Source organism: Pipra filicauda, unplaced genomic scaffold, assembly GCF_003945595.2.
Source record: "Pipra filicauda isolate LSUMZ 115617 unplaced genomic scaffold, ASM394559v2 scaffold18_size4552066_pilon, whole genome shotgun sequence".
Classification (NCBI taxonomy): Eukaryota; Metazoa; Chordata; class Aves; order Passeriformes; family Pipridae; genus Pipra; species Pipra filicauda.
Genome location: NW_024104298.1, coordinates 4,499,142 through 4,518,652, shown reverse-complemented (window position 1 = coordinate 4,518,652; position 19,511 = coordinate 4,499,142). Strand labels below are relative to the sequence as shown.

The 19,511-nt window shown below is 45.7% G+C and overlaps 1 protein-coding gene across 3 annotated transcripts in view; it reads left to right on the top strand.

Annotated features, from left to right (window-relative positions):
* PDE9A (phosphodiesterase 9A) overlaps positions 1 to 19,511 on the top strand; it is a 50,830-nt gene that overhangs the window by 20,316 nt on the left and 11,003 nt on the right. Inside the window, exons 1-7 of one of the 3 annotated variants that reach the window (XM_027742018.2) lie at positions 677 to 2,181; positions 3,790 to 3,844; positions 4,690 to 4,760; positions 8,865 to 8,949; positions 13,265 to 13,346; positions 15,626 to 15,700; positions 18,711 to 18,797. In XM_027742018.2, the coding sequence (XP_027597819.1) occupies positions 4,739 to 4,760; positions 8,865 to 8,949; positions 13,265 to 13,346; positions 15,626 to 15,700; positions 18,711 to 18,797 (351 nt within the window). In that variant the 5' untranslated portion in view covers positions 677 to 2,181; positions 3,790 to 3,844; positions 4,690 to 4,738. Of the gene's footprint in view, positions 1 to 676; positions 2,182 to 3,789; positions 3,845 to 4,689; positions 4,761 to 8,864; positions 8,950 to 13,264; positions 13,347 to 15,625; positions 15,701 to 18,710; positions 18,798 to 19,511 lie in introns of those variants that run through there. The other 2 variants (XM_027742017.2, XM_027742020.2) reach the window with 2 other exon arrangements.

Sequence of the window (19,511 nt, the reverse complement as noted above, 5' to 3'; positions counted from 1 at the left end):
TACTCACCTGATTGGGAAATTGTGTGCAGGAACCCAAATTAACCTGGGCTGCCAAGTGAATTCAGTGCTCCATATGATGTGATTCACGGAGGTGGGCTTGAAGCCCACACCCCTTCGTGAGGCTTCTGTCCACCTGTGTTTTTTTTAATTACCCTGACCACCTAGATCCAAACAAACCACGAAAAGTGAAATTCAGACAGAAGCCCAAGCCAGAGGCAGAATCGGTTCTGAGAAATGTGGCAGGTCCAGAGAAGAGCAACAAGGGCTGGTAAAGGGACTTGAGCACAAGTGCTGTGAGGAGAGGCTGAGGGAGCTGGGGCTGTTCAGCCTGGGGAAGAGGAGGCTCAGGGGAGACCTCCTCACTCTCTACAACTCCCTGGCAGGAGGTTGTAGCCGGGTGGGGTTTGATCTCTTCTCCCAGGCAACTGTCAGTAGGACAAGAGGGCATGGTCTTAAGCTTTGCCAGGGAAGGTTTAGGTTAGACATTAGGAAGAAATTCTTTACAGAGAGGGTAATCAGGCATTGGAATGGGCTGCCCAGGGAAGTGGTGGATTCTCTGTCCCTGGAGGTTTTTAAGATGAGACTGGATGTGGCACTTAGTGCCATGGTCTAGTAACCACGGTGGTAGTGGATCAAGGGCTGGACTTGATGATCTCAGAGATCCTTTCCAACCTAGCTATCTCTATGATTCTATGAATTCACCAGCCTGGTGCTGGCAGGGAGAGGGAGATGCCCATGCTCCAGCCTTTCTTGGCCACAGCAGAAAAGATGGAGGGAAACCAAGCCACCTCCCCAAACCCTATGCAGTCCCTGCCTGCAGCCTGTTGGGGCTGGCAGGATGGCAAGGGGAGACAGGGAGAGTGGGAGGATGGAGGTGGCTCCCTGGCCTTGATCCCAGCTGGTAAGAGAGTAGAGGAAGAGTTATTGCTGAGCAGGGCGGTGCAAAGCAGAGGGCACTTGGCAGTGGGTAATAAACCATCTGTGTCAGTGCAGGGCAACCTGAGCTGCCTCAGCGTGTCCCTGGTCCCCGCCCGGCAGGGAAGGTGTGCACTCTCTGCCAGCCCTCCAATCCGGCCACGGTGGGAGTCACAGGAAAAAATGCTCCTGCCATATTGCCCCGCACCTGCTTTCTTCCCTGACCTGCTGGAGACAAGGCAAAATGGCTCCTTCCTCTGTGATGTCCCAGCCAAGCTCCCTGCTGAGATTGGCAGAGGCCAACGGGCAAGGAGCCGAAGTCCCTGTGCCCGCAGCGAGCACGGGAATGAGCCATGGGAAGCCCGGGGAAGCCTGAGCCGGCCATCCCCTGCCCAGAATTACACGATTGCAGCATCTTCTGGAGGGGTGGGTTCTGATTTTCTTTTGTCAGGTGTAAAACACCCTGTGTGTCGTGCAGAAATCTGACTTGATGAGCGCCTGCATTTGCAAACGCTGCACGTTCACGGTGCTGCTGTGGGGGGGTGAGGTGAGAACAGAGTTGCTGTTGGGTTTTGGGGTGCTGCAGCAGGAAACCCTGGGCAAGGTACCCAAGCTACATGCAGTAGGATTTCCTTTTCACAGAGGGAATCACAGCAAAAGAAATGAAGAAGCTGAGGGAAAAGGTATCTGTGTGCACCTGGGCTATCAGCCCTGCCCAGACGTATAAAAAAAAGAAGACAGAGGGTAATAAAGAGCGTAAAAGCACACCTAACCCTCCTGTTCTACAAAGGAGGGGACAAGTGAGACTACACGATCTTGGAACAACGTCTCATTTCCTTCAGAAACAGGGGTTACCAGAGGTCTCCCCCTCAGAAAGGAACAGGGCAGAGAAATGGATCTTTGTCTCTTTAAGATGAGACGAACTGCCACTCTTAGTCATATATCTTTACTGCACCCTAGGGTTATAAAAACATACATCTTCATTTTGAAAGTCTTTTATTACATCCATAAACATCAGATTGCAGCTGACTGTTCCCTGGATGAGAATTTCCTAGTACTCCAAGTGAGTTTTGACAGGGGGAGGGAGTGAAAGTAAGATTGTTGGGTTTTTTTTTTTTTACTGGAACGGTGTTTATAGGGAACTTGTCAGTCTCTGGCACGCTACAGCCACTGTCAGAGGGCTGAGCAGCATTGGAGTGAGAGGACACGGGTTTCTCCGCTTATTTTCACTGTCTGACTCGGGTGCCATCCCAGGTGCAGCACACGGTAAGTTTTCCTCCTGCCTTAAATAGGACGTGGCATTTGCTTTGTTTTAGCGCTTGGGTTTTGTGGGAAAACTGAAAAATGGGTCTCTGTGAAGAGAACTAATCTCTTCCTTTGCTCTGCTAGCCACTCCACTGGGAGCTGGATCATAGCAAAAGAAAAAAGAAAAAAAAAGAGGGAATTAGATCTGAGACTTGCAGAGCACAGATTGCTTGCTCCAGTTTAGAGACACAGGGGTAACAGCCAAATTGTTTTGACCAGCACTATGAATGCTCTTGACAAGTGTTTCTGACACCTCTAATACCTGCAGAATTGCAAATCCTTTCAACAGGTACAAGAGCTATTATTTAGAAATACATTGTAAATGCTGGGCTGTATTTCTGCCTGATGTGTTTTGCCTGGGTGATTGCGCTTGTGAGGCATCGTGTTCCCTCGGGGAAGGGCATGAAGTAGCTGCAGAAATGCCATCAGGGTATTTCTAAGTGGGGTACAAATGGGTGTTCTGTAATCTGTGAGCTGTATATGAGTGCATTCAGCATTTCCTCTCCTTGGGCACGAGAAACTAAGAGTACACCCCAGTGCAGGAGCAGGAATGACTGCAGCACAGTGCAGTTTGCGTTAGCTGGTGGGGGAAAGAGGGAGCAATCCCAAAAGAGCAGCTCACAGTTCAGCAAAGGTGATTTATGCTTCCCCCCCGTCCGTGTGAACACAGTGTGGACACACTGAAAGGTGGGAAAACATCACTATCTCACGTCTTCCTTCCTAAAGTGTACTGTCCCTCGAAATCTAGAGTCCTGGTTTAAGGGCTTGTTTGATTTTCCCTGTGTTAGTGATTGCAGTCCTGTGATTGTCTTGGGGAGAGGTTGGGGCTTCCCCTGAGCCAGCTGAAGAGCCTGAGAGCTGGATTTGGCAGTGGGAGGTGGGGAGCTGCTGGCACAAGCGTTCCCAGTGTGGCCACTGCTGCAGTAGCTCAGGAAGCAATGAGATCCTGACAGGATCCCTGTGGCAGCTCTGTCCCAGTTATGTTCTCAAGGGAAAGGGGTTGAGAAGCTTGTACCCTGCTGTGTCCATCCCACAAACCAGGAAGGGTGGACCTCCTTCTTAAAGGACAGTCACTTTGTCATCTCATGTTTGTCTGAAGTTAATGCATAGCAGCTTGATCCTTGTGAATTTGCGCCAAAATAATGTCCCAGAGTAAAACTAAAAGGCAATCTGGATATTTTTTTGTGTGTTTATGAACTGTAGCGTTGTTAGTGGGCACTCTGTCACAGTGTTCTGATGGTGTAGGGGCGGTAATTGTGAGCCAGACCTTTCAAACCTGGACAGCGATTCTGGGTGTTCCCCCCAAGAAATGTGAAAGGTGTCTCCTATCCAAAGAGTGCTGCCTTAAAGAAAGCCAACTCTCAGGGACCCAGAACCCTTGACTGTAATCTGCAGGTGAGATAAGGAGTCATTCCCAAACCCTGTCACTGTTCAAAGGACCAGAGCAATTTTTTGGCAAAATGCCTCACCACCAGAGCTGGAAGACTGGAGACACCACATTGCAGGGGAGCTGAAGGCATCCTTTCTCCTCTGTTTTTCTGTTATGCCTCCCTCTGATTTTTTTTTCAGAGAAAGAAGAATTGTTCCAGAATTTATTGGGACAGATTGCAGAGCAGTTCTCGAGGTAAGAAGTTGAACATCATTATTAATTTAAAATACTATTTCTTTTATCAGCCTGAAGTGAAATTTTCACAGGAGGCAGAGGGGCATTTAAGACCTCTTTCAAATCCCACTCTGTCTGCCAAATTTAGGTCTGGGACACGTGTTATTTCCTGCCGACAGCAATACAGTAGCTTAAACCAAAAGTGATTTTGGTGATTATCTTTGATCTGAAAAGGAGATGAAGTAGGAAATATAAATACTCTTCTTGTGCTCCTTCCCTCTTAGGAAGCAAAAGAAATGCTCATTCATTGAACAGTCGAATAATCTGACTTGTTTCGTTTTCCCCTTTATCACCCAAAAATGTCTCTCCTCCGAGAGGATTTCTCAACATCTGTACAGCTGCTTATTTCATTCCAGCTGGTTTCAATAAGACAGATCAATCCCACCACAGCTCAGCAAATCACCAGTGTAACTCAAAAGGAGGAGAGGAGGAGGGCTTCAGAGCGTGCAGACACCAAGACGCTGCTGTTAGACGAAGCATTATCAATTTAACTTTGCTTCCCTGGGGGGTTACAATGGCAACTCACTGCTGAGAGAGGGGGTGATGAAGTGTTGCAGAGCCACAGTACATTCCCAGGGCCATAAAAAGATCATTGGCTGTTAATTTTTCTGCAAATTAAACCCGGGTGTATTTTCTGCCCAAATGTTAGCATTTCCATGGAAAATTTGCTGTTCCTTGCGGCAGCCGTGGTTGGGAAGACCCATCCTCTGAAAAAAATATAGGCATTTCTAGCAGAAGTCCTTTAGTACCTAGGGTAGGTGCAGCACTAAATGTATAACATTAATACATGAGGGTTTTCTTTTCAGGGTTTTTAAAATCAATGAGCTGAAAACGGAAGTAGCTAATCACTTGGCAATGCTGGAGAAAAAGGTTGAATGTGAGTGTCCCTTTATTCCTATTGCAGTGGGAACCGGTGCCTCAGAATCACCCCTGCTATAATCACAGCCCCCTCTGTTTTCCTAATCCCTCATAATTTGGCCCAGTTGATCCCAAAAGTCTGCAGGCCAGCGTGGGATGAGGCGTGGGGATGGTGGGAGCCTGTGGTGGCACGGTGAGGACAGGGTGGGATGGCTGGTGTCCAGTGTCCAGATCACCTCCCAGCCTCCCCTTTGAGGGGCTCCCGAGCCCTCTGCTGATGTCTGGGCCCAGGGCCACGTGTTCCCATGTCCCTGTGGCAGAAGGTCTCTACTGCCCACCTCCCCGTCTTCCACATCCCAGCCCCCTGGTCTGTCCTCCCATGTTCCCCCTGACCCAGCTTCCTGTCACCTCCCTGCACCCAGCAGTGACCCTCCATCCCTCTACACACACACTTCTTGGTCCCTAAAAGCACTCCCTGGGGCAATTGGTCTGCAATTCCAGGGGTAACACCACTGCCCTCCTTCCCTGTCAGTCAGACACTTGCACCGTAACACGACCGCGTTACTGTGCGACAACCAAGTTAAATTCACCTGGTCAAAGAGCTCCTATTCTGGTTTTTCATTTGTTTTTCCCCCCCCCGTGCATCATCTGAGTTCTTTTCAGTATGTTATGCCGAACATAGGTCCCAGAGAGGCGGGGAAGGGGTGTGAATAAGGCGCTGTCACCCGGCACCATTTCGATTACAAAGGCCACATCCTTGCAGGTGCACAGCACTGGAGTCAGGAGTGGGCAGAGCCTTTCCCAGCACTGCAGCTGCAGAAAGCACTTTCCCACTAGAGCTGGCTGGGAAAAAAAAAAAAAAAAAAAAAAAAAAAAAAAAAAAAAGAAGAAAAAGTTTCTGGTTCACGGAAGAAGTTGTTTTCCTGAAACTTCCCCCCAACCAGAAGGTACCTTGACCCTGCAGCTGCTCAGTGAGACTGATGCCTTTGTCAGCAGGGAGAGGAAAAAAATGTTCTTCTTCGAAGAGCAGCTGCAGGGGAACCTCTCCCTGTAGCCAGCCCAGCCTCAGGCTCCTGGTGCTGTGGGATGTCCATGGAGGGGGTAGCCTGCAGTGTGCCTACACCCAGCAGAAAGCCTGATTAGGAATTCCTCCTGTCTGTTTGGCTGCTGTTTTTCCCAGGGCTCCACTGATTTATTCTTTTATCCAAAAGAGGGTGGAGGGGGGGGAGAGAAATTAGCTCAGTCACTCTGCATTTTCAATGAAACTTCTGACCAGCTCCAGTCCTCAGAGCTAAATGCCATGGACTAGAGCAAATGAGGCAAATGTTCCTGTGGGTATTTCTATCTCCTTGGCAGCGCAGGGAAGCAACCATCCCAGCCAGATAAGGGCTGCTTTTGACCCCTGGTGATCCCCGGTACACATGCTGCCCTTCAGCATTGGCAGCCCAAGGCAGTGGAGGGAGATAAGGAAGGACTTCATGACACTGCCAGCAGGGAAAAGTTGTGCACGTGCACACTCCAGCAATTTATTGCTGGTTTAGGGAAGGCAGCCTACCTGGAGCTGCTGTGCCATGCAGGTGAACTGAATTCCCTGGTCCCCAAACGAGGGTTCTCTCTGCTGATGGAATTAGCATCTGATGTACCAATCTGCTGCCAGTCTCCCTGAGCACTCCCAGTCCCAGCTCCAGCAGCCTCAGCCTGTGGGAAGGAAGGAGCTCCCCAGGTTGCAGGTCTACAAGTGCACCCATCTGCTCGAAATTGGACTTCCAGAGTTTGCAGTGGGGCTAAATCTGCAGCATTCTGAAAGAATCCTTGGCTGTTGTGTCTAAAACGCAAAACTGTGGGAGAAAGGGAGTGTCCAACCTCCCTGCTCGAGCTGGGCTCCCAGAGGTTGCTTTAAGAGCCATGTTTCATTGCTGGATTCAGCCCAAGGATTTATTTAGACAGCACAGGGTCTTTTCAGAAGGTATTTCTTGCTGCAGAATAATATAATGGCCCCTTAATCAGTGCATATGACAAGGCCATTTATCATTTGCAAGCCAAATGTGAAAAGAATCGTGCTTTTATTTTGCCTTTACTCCTGCCTCCTTCAGAGATCCCTTTTCCACCACTTTCACATGTGATCTCCAGGATTTCTTCCCCAGAGGGGACGTGTGTGTGTGGATAAGTGCTCATGACAGCGCTACATCTGCACCTCACATGGAATGTTCTCAGCTTCCTTCCCATTCCTGCCTAGAGACCACGTCAGAGATGTGTTTTCAAGGAGCCAAATTCTTTAACTGATTTTTAAATCCCAGCTAAAGCTTGTCACTTCCCCTTGGAAAATGAGTCCACGCCGAGCAAGCACTGGGAATGCTTTGTCCCGTGGCTTCACTCACTCTGCTCCAGTGTTTGCACAGCAGCCCACACATGAATAGGGAAGCTGGCAAAAGCCCTTTGCAATTTGTAAGCATCTCACATCTACCTTAAGAAAATAATTATGTAAATTCTCTGCTCCCCTGGAGAGGCTTGGGATGAAAACCAAGGAGATGCAACACGAAAAAATCCTCAGGGCTGCCATTTTGCACCAGGACTCCTCCCTGCAGTTGCCTGCCCCAATTCCCTGTCACTCTGGTAACTCTGCTTTGCTCCCACTGCTTCAAACAGGCACCAGACACCATTTAGACAGCTCGGCAAATGGGACACCCATGAGTTTCTCATGGATCAATGAACCAAGGTGGCACACAGCAGCAAAGGGCCTGTGGCTCAGCTGGAGCTGGTCATCAGCAGTTGAACAAAGTACCCCAAAAAAGTGCAGCCAGGTAGCCAGAACAAAAATCTTGAACGAGCAGGACAGTGACTTACCTGTGGCATCACATTGTGATCACCCAAAGGAATTGCTTGTAACAATGATAGACAAAAAAATATAAATTTGCACATGGGATTTTTAAACAGAGTATATTCCTGTAAACAAGCGTAGATCAAACCCCTTTCCCTTTCCTCTCCTAATATTTTGGGCTTGGTTCATACACATCTCTTTCCCAGTTCCAACAGCAACCTTTGTTGTTACTGGCAAAACAAAAACAAAACTGAGGTCTCTGCTTATCTACAGAGTTGTGCCCTTCAAGGCAGGTTTTTATCACTTACATGCTGCTCTCCAGATAAGTGTGATTCAGACTGTGATTTTCCAAGAAGGTTACTGAATACTGATTGTCCGATTGCACATTCCCTGGAGTTCCCTGAACCACAGCTTGTCCATGCAAACAGTGAGTCCAGTAAACAAATGAGCTGTGAAATGAGTGCATATGAATGACATATACGTAATAAATGGTGCTGTGTTATGTCCTTGAGCACAATGATACTCCAGCTGAGGGGGAAAGAAAAGGGAGAATACTCATACTCACACTGAGTTGGGTTCTCATGGCTACAATAAAGTGTGTGCTGCATAAACAGGCAATCAAACTTTTTGCCTTGTGGCTCTCACAGTTACGTACAGAAGGGAAATATAGGATTTTTGAGCCACATGCAGAAACAACCTTTGATTACAAAATTGATCGGCAAAACAAAGTGACAGGTTTTCAATGCCTAAAAAAAAAAAAAAAAAGGAGAGAGAAATCAATCATTAGAGCAAAACTTTTCAGCGTTTTTCTCTCCCTCCCGCATTCTCACTGTTTTTTTTCTGTATCTAGCAACGCAGCCCAGAGCTCCTTAATGCTCTGCGTGAACTTTCAGATTAAAACCTTTTATCTTAATGGGAATTCTAATCCTACTGGGACGTGTTTGCCTGCGCTTATCATCCCATCGCGGGAGGGGTTTTTTGCTCAGGATTTCCTTTGATTCGTGTTCTACAGCAGAGAAGTGAAGGCACCAGAACAGCCGACTGCTGCTAACAATCCTGGAAAAGCTGAGACGTTGTAGCCCTTCTGTGAATTAAAAATACTGTGGCTATTAACTAAATTGGCAGCAGAGAATTCCTGTGGGTTTCCAAGATATATCGCTTTGGCAGCACCTGCATGTGTGAGAACCAAGGCAGTCTGTAAGGGCTTGCTGGCTCACTGGATAACCCCACTGTTTAAAGCTCTTTGAAAAGAGATCCCGCGACTTTTGCCATGGTAACACCCCTGTTGTTTTCCTTTGTTGACAGTGGAAGGCCTGAAAGTGGTGGAGATTGAGAAATGCAAGCGCGACATTAAAAAGATGAGGGAGGAAATGGCAGCAAGAAGCAGCAGGTAAGTTCTGCTTTGGACTTGACCACAGAAATAAGGATCTGGTTCCAAACCCGAATGCAACATTTCCGCAGAATTGAGTTACCTTCTGGGCTTAGAAGTAAAAGAGCGAGGAAACTGAAAATCATTAAGGACGGTGGCTTTAATTTAACATTTGAAGATCTATAGCCATTCATCAGTTAAATTAGCTTGGGCCATGGGAATAGAGGGAAAGGTTTTGCAACAGTTATTTTTCACCATACAGAGTGGGAATTCTTCATCCAGATTTACTGGGAGAGAGGGAATGGGAAAAGAACTTCTGTTCAGTGCAGTGTTTGGTTGAGAACCAGCTAACACTCCAATATGTTCTGGGAAAACACCAAATAAATATGTAGCAGCTCTTCTAATTATGATCTCATGCTATTATAAATCATCCCTTTCAAATTCAACAAGAAATTGTGAATTTGCTTTCTGATTCAGGGGCTCACTGTGATTGTGAAGCTTGGTTTCACTGTAATTAAAACACCAGCAGAAAAAAATTGCATTTTGTACAGTACGTGTTCTCTGCTGGAAAGTGCCCCCCTGTGTCACTGAAATATCCCATTAGGACAAACAAATTGTCACTGTGAGATTAGGAATACTTCTGGGAAGGTTGCTGAGGAGGGATACACCATGTTCCTCAAAATGTGGCTGAGGAGGATTTTTCTCAGCAAATGTAAATATGCTGTCTTGACAGCCTCTCTCATTTTCTTCATCTGGAGTCAAACTCTCTGACCTTTAATCAAAACTGTTTCCTATTGAGGGCAGTGGGAGACTCACTAAAAGATTCAGACTTTATAATCACTCGCTTTTATAAATGTTGTTATCCAGACATGTCAGGAGGCACAACAATAATACATTCCCATTAAGTCTGAGGCCAAATTCAGCTGTCATATTAGCATAAAGGCAGAGTAACATTATTAACCTCAGGTCTGCCCCAGATTTACACCAGTAGGGCGGATTGCAGCTCGCCCTGTGACTTGCACCATCTCTTGTTGAGGTGTGTGAGGAAATCTCGTCAGAAAACTCAGAGCTCGGGTTGGCAGCAGACGCGAAACACGTGTGCTGATTTGTGCTGGCAGGGATGGGAATAATGCATGTGTCCGCTTGTCTTTCCTTCAGCTGTTGTAGGGAGCTGGGAGAGCTGCACTTAGGAGCACAGTGATGCACAGGTGGATAGAAAATTAAGACCAAAACCAGAAGTAATGGCAACTTTGTGTTCGCTGAGTTGCCACCACACACTTCGGGAAGTACGAGACTGTCTCAGCAGCCATGATTCATTCGTTTTTCAGGTCTTGTCACCTTGCAGTCTATGTTTTGTAGTATAAACAGTAATCTGTTACTAAGAAAAGGCAGAATGGGGAGTGCTACGTGTTCCCAGTGCAGCTGGCTCCAGCTGGGGTGTGGTCTTCACCGAGGGCTCATAGTGAGATATGACAAAAGCCAGAGACCAGCGTGGGGCGTGAGGCTGGGAAGCTGTGGTAAAAATGGGTGTGGAGCTCATCAGCAGGTATTTCTGGGCACAGACACCCACACTGGCTTGCTCTGAGCTCACACTGCACAGCTGGTTTTGCTGAAGCAGGAGCCCAGCTCACTCGGCTCTGAGTCACTCTGTGTCACATCATTATGGCAGCTGCCTGTCACAGCTCCTCTTGGTTACCTGGAGCTGGGTCTTCCTCCTCCCAGCTGCACAGAAGCTTCTCCTCCTTGCCCAGAATTCTGTCCAGGATTACCTGTGCCCTAAGGGTTTGAGTCTCCAAGCAGCAGCAGGATGGGAATGAGCTGTGGATCCCTATTCCCAAGCTACCTTAACTCCACAGGAGCCATGCCACTGGCCTAAAGTGACGCCAGCCTAGGGATGCTTCACATCAGAGAAAGCTGAGCAAGCTCTCTCCCCTTGGCATGAGATAAGTAGGGGAACAGAGGCATCCCAGGGCAAATGGAAATGTATTTGCTCCTATTTAGACTTGTCATCCCCTGTGCAGTGTCATTTGCTAGATAACGCACTGCAGCTGCAGTCAGGGATCACATCCGAATTTAATTAATGTTCATCAATATGTGTGAGTGCATCTATTCCTTCAGTGACATCAGAGTGGACACAGCTGTATTCCTGTATGTTTACCTGTTCTTATATTTGCTGTTACCAAATGACAGAGTAAGGTTGAACAGCCGGGTTTATAAAAGTCATCGTGCACAGTGAGTTGTGCATCTCTCCTCTTCGGAAGAGCAGAGCAGCCCCGTTTGCATTCCCTCAAATTGCTTTCTTTCTGCTTGTCTGCCTTTTGCACTCTCCACTGGCAGATGCTAATAGCATTATAGTGTCATTTAAAATCATGATCATTTGCAGATACAGTTTTACATTTGTAAAGGTCTGATGCATCCTGGCTCTGGTGTGTTCCCCAGTGTGCTGGGATGAAGGCTCCAATATCTCACTACAGCTGGGAATTAGAGATATTTGGCTGACCCTCAGCTAACCCTGGTAGTCAGTTCCAATTAGGGCAAGGAATGCCCCAATTTCAATATTTTTATCCAACTAATACCCCACACAGTGGAGTTTTGAGGAAACAGCTTTAGAAACGATTAAGACAGCTTTTCACCAACTGAGAATCTCCTTAAACAGGGCAGGAAAAGGCAGCTGGTTGAAGTCAGCTGACCACCATGAACTGTAAGATGACACAACTTTCACAGAATTCAGACACTGCCACCAGAAATTACAGCAGACATCAATGTTAAGAAGAGAAAAGACACATGGACCAACTCCCAACAGAGGAGAGAAGCACTAAAAAGAGGTGCAATACAGAATATATGAAATAGTCATAAAAGGGACAAATAAAGTTAGCGGAATGCTTTGCTTGGCTTCTTTTGGGGGGTTTCTTTTTGCTTCCTTTGGCAGGAGGCTTGAAAAACGAGAAAGGATAATCCAAATGTTAGAACTACGGGGATAGATCTCTGGAACTGTCTGAGGCAGGGTTGGATGTGGCCCTGAGCAACCTGATCTAGTAAATGGCATCCCTGCCCATGGCAGGGAATTTGGAAGTAGATGATCTTTAAGGTCCCTTCCAACCCAAACCATTCCATGATTCTATAAATGCAAAAGGCAAGCAGATTGGCCTCACAGGAGAGTTAATAAAGCCCATGTGAACAAATACCTGGGAAACACATGCTGTGTTAAAGTATTGTGGCTGTAAGGAGAGAAACTGCTCTCCTACTGCAGCGCAGCACCTCGATTTTCTTGAAGGCTCTAAGGATGTTGGGCGTCTCCCACCACCAGTTACAGAATCACAGAATCATTTAGGTTGAAAAAGACCCCCAAGATCATCAAGTCCAACCTTTGATCAACCACCACCTTGTCAACTAGACCAGAGCACTGAGTGCCACACCCAGTCATTCCTTGAACACCTCCAGGGATGGGGACTCCACTCCCTCCCCGGGCAACCCCTTCCAATGCTTGACAATCCTTTTGATGAAAAAATTCTTCCTGATGCCCAACCTGAACCAGCCCTGCTGCAGCTTGAGGCCATTTCCTCCTGTGACTTGTTACCTGCGAGAAGAGCCCGACTCCCACCTGGCTACAACCTCCTTTCAGGGAGTTGTAGAGAGTGATGAGGTCTCCCCTGATCCTCTGCTCAGCTTGGCTTTTCAATATGCAGAGGAAGGAAGAAAAGCTAACTGACGGTGGGTGCTGGCGTTAATAACCAGGCAAGTGTTAATTACCTGTAATTTCTGGCAGTGACTCCTTTCCTCCAGGACTGGGGAGCCAAGCAGATGTGTCTGCCAAGTCTGTGCCTCATTGCTGTTGTCCCACATGAAAGGCAGCAGGCAAGATGGTCATTCCATCAAAATGGATGGTGTTACCCAAGCTTTTACAAGTCCTGGAGCTGGGTTGCAATAAGGCTCAGTGGGTGCCTGCACTAGTAAATAAGCACAGCTGAGCCAGTTTCCATACCCAGCATGGTCCCTGGCAGGGCTCTGCCAGCCTTGGAGAAGGATGCCTGCCATGGACAGCACTGAAAGTTACTTGGTTTAAATAGAAGTGATTGAGTATCCATGGATACACAGACCCTCCTCCCTTGACTGCAAATAGATGGAGGGGGGACAACAGAGGTGTTGCACAAGGGAAGAAAATTCTAAAGAGGATCACACTTTTAAAGCATTTGAGCAGCAGCACATTAGAAAGGGAGAGGTTGGGGAGTGGGGTAATTCTCTGAGATGCCTACTGAGAGACTAGAGTACTTCCAGCATTTTTCAAGGCACTGTGTTTCTGTTCCCAAAATGCAAAGAGATGAATATTTCATTTCAGGACTAACTGTCCCTGCAAGTACAGCTTTTTGGATGAAAACAAGAGACCGGCTCCCCGAAGGGATGTACCATCCTACCCAAAGGTACCACTCACTGCTTCCTCTTCCCAAAATCCTACTACATGGTTGCCATCCTGACAAGCTCTGCTTTTCAGTGCATAACTCCCTAGCCATTATCTCCTAGTTACTCTAAATCCAAAGCCTGATCCAAAACCCCTGTGAGCTGTTGTTGCCTGCAGTGACTTAAAGTTCAATCCTCAGTAGTCTTTAATACTTGAAGGCTCATTAGTGTTTGAAATGTTAATGAACATTTTGTATTTGTCAACATTTAATGCTCCTTTGTCTGGTTTATATTTGTTTATTCTCCACACTCATAGCAACAATCAAAAATACCCTACAATGTTGTACTCTAATTGAAAGTAGTGCTCCTTCCTGTTCTCTCCTAATGGATTATTTTTTAATTTAAAAAGTAATTTATGGGGATGCTTCACCCAGGGAAACAAAGAGAAAATGCGACATTGGATTCTCTCCGGAATGATTCATTGTCCCTGTGAAAATGAGTTAGTGTATTTGCTGGAGAAAACAGTAACACTGGAAGAAAAATGTCCCCTGGGCAAGTACAAGTACAAATCCAGAGTGATGAATGAGGCTGAAACCATGAAGAACACAGGATTTTTGGTCCTAGCACTGGCAGCCTTTGCCCCCAGGAGTTATTAAAAGCTGACAGGTTGTGTCTGCTCAATGCCCAGGTCACAGCTTGACAAAACACCAGCTCACACGTGTTCAAATCATAGTTGAACCATGGGCTTGCACACATCAAAGCTGGCTCGGCCACTCTGAAATCTTCTTGTGATGCAGGTGTGTGACATGGACATGAATCCTTGCATATTTGCCTTCAGAGCCTTACAGAGCAACGAGCTGTAAATTCTACTGTTTATTCTGCTCTGCCTGGCAAAAGTGACCTCCAGGTCTCTGAAGCAAAGACTATGGGACTTATATTTCTTTTAATTAACTTTTGCCCGAGAGGCTTGTGCTCCTGACACTAACACACGATTTCACAAAACATATCAGTTCTAAATCAGATTTTTTTTCCCCCTGGATAAGTATATATATCAGATCAAACCTTGATGTACTGCTCTGATATTAGGATCTTGAACTGACAACAGGTGCTGGAAGAGTTGCACTATTGACTGCAGAGTAAACCGTTAGTTTGTATTTTTGTATTACCCCTAGACCAAAACTCACGGGAATTTTGGGTTTAGAAGTTTGGGTTCTGTTTGGAGAGATTTGCAAAATTTGTCATCAGTTGTCAGGTGCTGGATTTGTCCCATGCCAGGGAGTCTGGGGAGCAGTGAGTACACTGAAGGGAGATGTCATTATTGACACTGTTACATCTTGTACACAGCAACAAATCTGAACTGCTAATTTGCAGTTTTCTTGCAGAACGTCACAATGAATGCACATTATATAGGCAAAAGCAAGACTTGCCTTCTCAAGAAGGAAAACTGATCTTCAGAGTTGTTCCTCCTAGGATTAAGCACCAAAAAATTTGTTGGCTCAGAAAACGTCATTCACCCTCTCGGGACAATAATCCCAAAGTAGGGACAGCCATGGTAAATGGCACAATCAAAGCCACAAGGTTTTTGAGTCCCAGAACGACTCTGATGAATGGAGTCTTGGAAAGATGAATGGTAGAGCCCTGATCTCCCATGTCTTTTAACCCTCCATGTTCCTTGTTTTCATTTTGTATGCAATTGTAACTGGTGAATGAGCTTGATTTTGTTTTAAGCTTCTGAGCGTAATGATAAAAAATCACTCGAATCTTTCAGGCTGACAACCAATTTGAAACCGTGGGCGTTCTCGAAAAAACACTCAAAATGAGAGCATAAATCATCTGAAAATAAATATATCATACCCACCAGCTAATTTAACACTGTAAGCAGAGACACTTCACACCATCCAGCCATAACTGGATGCAGGCAGCAGAACCAGACGTGCTCTGCAGGCAGCAGAACCAGTGCAGACAGAGATAGATCTGTGTCTTTTATATTACCATGCTGGATTTACTCACTTCCCTGTCCATAACACCTCTCTGCTCTCCTCCCTTTTTTCCCAAACCCTGCACCTCTCTGCTCTAGAAGGATCTCCATCCATCAGGCATGGACATCCTGGTATGACCATGAGCAGCTGGTGGGAAGGGTGGGGAGGGTTGGATGGGAAGAGGGGAGACAGTTGGGAGACATCCTTGGGAAATATGGGCTAAGCCCCTCGTAAAAGGAACCCCATGAGTCCCAGAGACATTCCAAGAGCAGGTCCCATGCCAGTGACACCCCTACTTATGCCAAGTGCCTTTTTGTCTGCAGTACATGCTGTCCCAGGAGACCATCGAAGCACTTCGGAAACCAACCTTTGACGTCTGGCTGTGGGAGCCCAACGAGGTAGGGATGCCACGTTAGCTGGCTTAGCTAACTTTCTGAGAATCAACAAGGCCAGAAGAGAGACAGTCTGCAGTGCTTTCCCCCTTTTCTGCTGCCTACTCTCTATACTTCTTTTATTTTCATGTCACACAAACTATGTACAGTAGTTTTTCCTAACAGATGCCAGGCAGATTATACTGATTATCATATCCTGATTCCTCTTTTTTTTTAATTTAGTCCCTTCCTACTGATGTCCCACAACTGATGCACTATTATTACTGACACATGAGTTCTCTCAGACCATTTTATCTGAACAAATCAATCCCTAGCAAAGTGTGTGCTTAAGCACATCATCAATAACTCCACTCAGATCAATAAGGCAGCAGGCAGAGGTTCACGCATTGATTCACACCCCTTCAGCCAAGGGGTGTGAATCACACTGAAGTGTGTTCTGAAGAGGTTGCAAAGCCGTCTGCACAGCCAATTAGTATTTTCTTTTTGCTTCATTTTCTTCTTTTTGTTACCGCTACTGGTATTATTCATGGTCCATCACTTGTGTTGCAGAACGTTCTGTGCAAACCTCTGTAGACACATGAAGGAGAAGGATACTAAGAAGGGACAGCTTATGTAAATTCAGGTTCAGCAAACACAATCAAATCTCCCTCAGGAAAAACTCAGTGCTGGGTTTTTCCCAAGGGGAGGCTTGGGTAGTTCCAGCAGCAATCCCAGCACCAGTCTCCTTAATCACCTTCTCAACTGGATGTTGTGCATACAAGAGTCACTCTGGCTCAGCACCTGTAGTCCGACATGACAAGGAAAAAACACCCCACACTGCATCCACAGGAATATCATATTCCCTTCAGGATATTTCCTCTGTCTGGTAGAACAAGAGAAGGACTCTCTGGTGGCTTGAGGTCCATCTCCCATTTGCAGAGGCTGGCAGAGCTTCCCTCGTGTGGTCAGAGGTGCTCTGCAGCCCCTGCCCCCTCTCCAGCCCCTTTTCTCTGTACCAAGGCCATGCATCTGCCTTGCCCCCAGCTTTTAAACTCCTGTCAGGTCGTTGCAGCAAGAAGGAATTACACTCTGACAGGTGGACCATAACACTGTTGGCTCATTGTCCTGACTATTAAGAAAGAATAAGGAGAAACAAAAACCATTATCCACGGATTCTTGAGTGCTGAGGGATAATATTTTAGCACAGTAACTCGTTCAGAGTACTAGGAAACACTATATGGAGGCATGAAGGAGGCTAACAAGAGAGCATGGGGATTAGGCATGCCCTGCAAGGAGGAGTGCTGCTCAAAAATAAGACTCCACACAAGCTCTGCTGAGCTGAGCACCATATGGGTTTATCTCACCCTTTTAGCTCTGGTTTGTATTTACAGAGAATATTTCAATTCTGTCAATATTTCAATTACTTGTTTAGCAATGAGCATTTGCCTACGTGTGGGACAGGCAGGTCATAAACCATAATCATCTGTAAGCAAATGAATAATGTGCTCTGCAGCATCTCAGTAAACAGAGCTATGCAGCAAAACCCTGTGTTCTCTTTCTCAAATGCCCTCTCACTTTCAAGCCTTAAAAAAGTCCCTTATTCAAGCTTTTGCTGCTCATCAAGAAAGCTAAAAATGAAAACTGAGATTCTCCTGTGTTCAGGGGCAAGAGCTTTGGGACTTAGAGTCACCTTGTCACTCACCCAAAGCTCTCTTGGCAACAACTGGGGGGATATAGGTGTTTCTGAGGATAATTCAGCCCTTCTGGATCAAGTTTATTGTCTCAGAAAGTCTTTTATGAAACTATTGCAAAACATATATTCTACCTAGGAATAGGACAAGGGGATCTTCAGCAAAATGCTGTCCATGTGATCTGAGCAAAATTCAGTTCGTGACACTGTCCCTCAGGTCTCGCAGGAAAGTCTCTTCCTGTTTGGATGACTCAAAGTCAGCCCACTTGTAACCCCACGAATTATGTTTATTCCCTGGATAAATATAAAGTTTCATTAGATTAAATCATTTTTCTGGTGAGTTTTTAAGAGCCCAAATAACGGAAAACTAACTCAAACAATATCTCCAAGGCTGTATTTGTGACATTATATTCATCATGTTGGAAACTCCTGGATGGCTTTACAGCCTAAGAACCTCATTTTCTAATACAATGGCTACATTTCATCCCCTGCAGATTTAGCCTTTAGAAATGGAAATGCAGACACATAAACTCCTGAATTCCTGGAAGCCTGTTGGTTTCTGACTGGTGGCTGCTGTTAAATGCCCAAGCACTTGGGATTATCAATATCTTTTTTTCCAATACATTCAAGCCCAGATGATTAAATGGGAATGGTGGTGCTAAATTGCCTGCGTCCCCTTTTCTCCTGCAGAGCAGATGTTGTCTCAAAAGAGCTGCCTGCCTGTGCATTTCAACTATTGGGATTCCTAGTTACAGACTAGGGGGAATGGTCACAAAACTGCTGCAATTTTATAGGGTTATAACAGGAGATCTTTCATTAAATAAGAGATCTGAGCTAAGATAGTGGAATTAGGACAAGAAGTCGTAAAGAAAGATGGTATTGTCACATGCCTAGAATAAATGTTTCTTTAAGGATCTCTTATTTTCTGATGTCATTTTTCTATCCAGCTAAGGCTTGATACATTTCTGTACAGCCAAAGCCTTTGGAGTCAGTGGAAAAGCTCCCACTGATTTCACTGAACTTTAGAGCATATCCCAGCTGAGTTAGAAAAATGGCAACGCTTTTTCCTGAGTGGGAATTGCTAAATTACTGAAGAGTGCTGGTGTGATTCAAAGCCCTGCACAAAATCTACCAAGTCAACAGCAATATGCCTGCTTCAAAAAGCTTTCAGGCCCTCTCTGTCTCCCCTCTTGCACTGTCTTTCATCATGAAACCTTTGAACATCCTTCTTTCATCGTAACGAGAGGGCTCTGCAATTATTCGATGCTGGCAAGGAGGAAATTCACTTTGCAGTGTATCATAAAGGGATATTTACCAAGGCCATAACCTGTCTGTTCCTGGCTGCAGATGCTGAGCTGTTTGGAACACATGTACCACGACCTTGGGCTGGTAAAAGACTTCAACATCAATCCTATCACGTTAAAGAGGTGGTTGGTAAGTATTTCAAATTATATATGCAATTTTTCACGTTCAAAAATCAATAAATGAGACATTTGGCCGTGGAATTACCTTCAGTCACATGAGTAATTCCACTGATAGCAGTCAGTCTACACAAATTCTTAACATTTAAGTACTTCAGAAAATGTTTGCATTCTTGTGGTCACAGATGACTTTTTTTTTTTAATTGTTTTGCATTTGTTTGCTGAGTTTTCATTTACTGACAGCAACTAATTTCTGCTGAATGCTCTTGGTACCTCCTGTAAATGGAGGCAAGACGAGTGTCATCAGATACGGGCAAAAAAAGCCAATAATCATTAGATGTACTAAATCACAGGGAGCAAAGGAGCAGGCCAGGAAGGAAAGGAATTGCTGAGAAGCTAAATAACTTCCTTTGCTTCAGCCTTTAATGTTGAGAATGTTGCAGAGACGTAAGATGTGATAAAGATGAGATCATACCGAAAGTGAGATGTATAAGGAAGAAACACTGGAATATTTAAAAATCAGTAAGTTTCCAGGTACAAGGAAGAGCATAAGAAAGCATTTGCTAAAAAGATGAAGAATATATTGTCTTTCTTAGAAAAAAAAAAATCACGTTCCTATAGAACTGTAGAACAGGAAATATTTTATCCGTTAATCCATTGTTTAAAAAGGATCCAGGGATAGCCTGAAGAATTATAACTACTGAAACTTACCCCTCTGTCTGACAAA